This window comes from Helianthus annuus, chromosome 11, assembly GCF_002127325.2.
Source record: "Helianthus annuus cultivar XRQ/B chromosome 11, HanXRQr2.0-SUNRISE, whole genome shotgun sequence".
Lineage (NCBI taxonomy): Eukaryota > Viridiplantae > Streptophyta > Magnoliopsida > Asterales > Asteraceae > Helianthus > Helianthus annuus.
Window position 1 is genome coordinate 170,036,553 of NC_035443.2, and position 2,956 is coordinate 170,039,508.

The 2,956-nt window shown below is 34.5% G+C and overlaps 1 protein-coding gene across 1 annotated transcript; it reads right to left on the reverse strand.

Moving 5' to 3' along the window:
- Positions 1-1,070: 1,070 nt before the first annotated feature.
- LOC110930805 (S-norcoclaurine synthase 1) lies at positions 1,071-1,974 on the reverse strand. Its single transcript, XM_022174192.2, has 2 exons — positions 1,724-1,974; positions 1,071-1,474 (listed from the first exon to the last, which is right to left on the reverse strand). Exons 1-2 carry the CDS (start codon positions 1,896-1,898, stop codon positions 1,185-1,187), a joined length of 465 nt encoding a protein of 154 aa, XP_022029884.1. The 5' UTR covers positions 1,899-1,974; the 3' UTR covers positions 1,071-1,184.
- Between the last annotated feature and the right edge of the window lie 982 nt (positions 1,975-2,956).

Consider the following 2,956-nt stretch of genomic DNA (forward strand, 5'->3'; position numbering starts at 1 on the left):
TTAACATAAAACAACTAGTAAATGCATTACAAGACCCGTTATGGTGAATTGGTGGACTTATCATCAAAAAAAGGTCACTAACACCTAAATGATTTGTTTTGATGAAATACGACTTTGTGCAACTTAAAATAACTGTCTTAACGCATGAAAAGTTTATTAATGAACTTATCATCAAATGTAGGTCAAGAATATCTAAATGAATCGTTTTGACCTAGTACGACTATTGTAACTTAAAACACCACATTAACACATGACATGGCCCATTAAGACTCAATGAATTAAATGACTTATCATCAAATATAGGCTATTAACCCCTAAATGAACTATTTTGACCTAAAATGACTTGATGTAACCTAAAAATTCAATAACACATGGCATAGCCCACATTAAGAGTTTCCTTTATCCATAAATGTATTGATGGAAGTAGGATTTGTGATAGTCTCTGATGTTAATTATGTCGCCCCTATCATGATGAAATATATGTTGCTAAGTTAGAAGATTATGCCAGAAGACTTAACTTATTAGGGTGGAAGGTGCGCTATACTCGGCCACCCTGGGTAAGTCCACATAGGAGTGAATAAGAGGGGTAAGGCGCCCCCTCCACTCTTAGTACTTTGACTGAGTTCCACTATTCGGATGTACTCGAGTGTGTGTGGGGGGCAAAGAGAGAAAAGGTAGTGGGTAGTGGGTAGACCTAGGTGGCACAATATTATTGGATGATGGGCGTCTTAAAGTTTGATTGAGTAGTTTGAGCATTGTTGTAAGGTACCCCCTCTAAATTTGTGTATTTGGAGTAGTTTGAGTAGTTTTGAGGTGACATAAATATTGGTTGGAGTAAGGTGCACCCTCCACCCATAGTTTCTTCTCAATTGCCTTCCACCTCTCGAAAGAATTTCCTCTACCGAAATAAAATCAGATGATAAGCCGAAAATGTGTAATAGTGTATCACTAACACCTCTCGATTAAATGTTGTTTGTAGACTAATTGAGAAACATGAAATTTTGACGACTTATAATACTTTGGGGGAAATTTTTATTTGATGAGTTTGAAAAGGTATTTTAAGTAGTACATTTAATTAACTGAAATGAAACTTTTTATTTATGTCGTAATGTAATACATCCGTAGGTGAATAACCTACCATACTAATGTTTGAAAACATTGGATGATGAAAACATTGTTTTAATCTAAGCAGAACTTAAGAGATGTTCATTCGCGAACTTCATAAGAACAAGAAACGGCTCCATGGTGACAAGTGACGCATTATCCACAGCCTCTTCCTTAACCTCGTACTCGATTGTGATTTTCACAATGGATGAGCCCGTCTTGTCATTTGGGTTGTCCTTCACCTCAATGCGAACTCTATATAGTGTAAACCCGAAATCCAGATATCCCCCTTCTACGATTTCCGTTTCTCTCACCATGTTATCGTTATCGATCATCGTGTACTTTTCGTTGTAATACGAAATCCCGGACCCTACATAGTCACAAAGTAGACAATCACTAAATGTTAGAAATCCCAAACTAACCCCACTTTGAATCTTGTGTAATTAATAGGTACACTAAAATATATTGTAGCGTGGTGGTATCAAGATGCGTGAAAAATACATCCCTCCCTATATGTTAGAGGGTTTAGTCCTATAGCGCACATAATGTAAATTAGGAGTAGAATTAGTGGATGTGTGAGTTAGCCTTTTAGAAAAAAAATAAAAAAAGTAACATGTACCAGGTTTGAAAGTGATCTTGATGACGGTACCAACGCCACCATCACCTTCAATGACATCGAGTCGCTCAAGAATGTGTTTAGCCGCGATATCGCCAAGTTTGATTGAGCCGTAGAGGTCCCATGCTTTTTCTACTGGCACCTTCACTTCAACTTCTTCTGACAAAGATCCAAACATTTTATCTGCCTTATGTATGATGTTTTATGTGTATGGTTGGTTCATCTTGTGTTGAGGGTATATATAGAAGCCATCATGATAAAAAGAAGATGGTCCATCATCCATGTGTGGTTGAGAAAGAATTTTTGGGGATATTTTATTTTTCTTTTGTTTGGAATGGCAAGCATTTTCCGCCAGAAAATATTAGATGTTCATAGTTTTCGGAAAGTCATAACAAATAGACATTTTTTAGGTTTAAGTAAAAAAGTAATGCTTTGATTAGGTTAGACGTTGCAACAAGTCAACCATTAATGAGATAAAACATTAAGGGGAGTGAAATAAAACAAAGGTTTTAGGCCCTCGCTTCTTTAGGGGCCTCAAATTAAAAAAAAAATATATTATACGTAAATGATTTTGACTTTGAGGTTGTGGACATGAGGTTTATGATCTATAGTTATGCATACAAAATGATATATGAATAATATAATAGTATCTATAGATTTTTTTTTTCTTATTTTAGTGAAAAGGGGCTTCAATTCTGTTATCCGTTTTGGGCCTAAAATTTTTTAAGTCGGCTCTGTTCACAAGCGCGAGAGGGAGAAAGAGGTGGTGTCTACCCCAATCCACCAATCACATATTTTCTTTTTTTTTATATTTAATTATTAATTAAACCATAACGTGATAACATAAATGATGTTATAGTTAAAGCTCATTATCTACGGAACAATGACCGCAAATGCGTTATGATAAACCAGACGCATAGCCTTATTTCAGTTTTTCTTCTTATAAAACAAATGATTTTTGTAATTTTGGTTTTTTACCTACTACAATACTAAAAAGTCATTATGTATCAAATCATAAAATAACTATTCACATACACATACCTACCTTGAAACATGATTGAAAAATCATTAATAAAGTTGTTTTGTTATATATAAAATCAAAAAAATAAAGGCCATGTCTAAAACTGAGAGAAAAAAATATACGTTTGATCAAAACTAGAACCACACATTTGAGAATTTTATTGTCTTAAATCATAACTCAAGATCACTACAACCACTACTTCAGAAGAGACAAAA

Coding starts and splice junctions, on each gene's coding strand:
- LOC110930805 (XM_022174192.2), bottom strand. CDS start 1,898: ATGTTTGGATCTTTGTCAGAAGAAGTTGAAGTGAAGGTGCCAGTAGAA. Junction 1,475..1,723: donor CAAGATCACTTTCAAACCTG/GTACATGTTACT, acceptor GTGACTATGTAG/GGTCCGGGATTTCGTATTAC.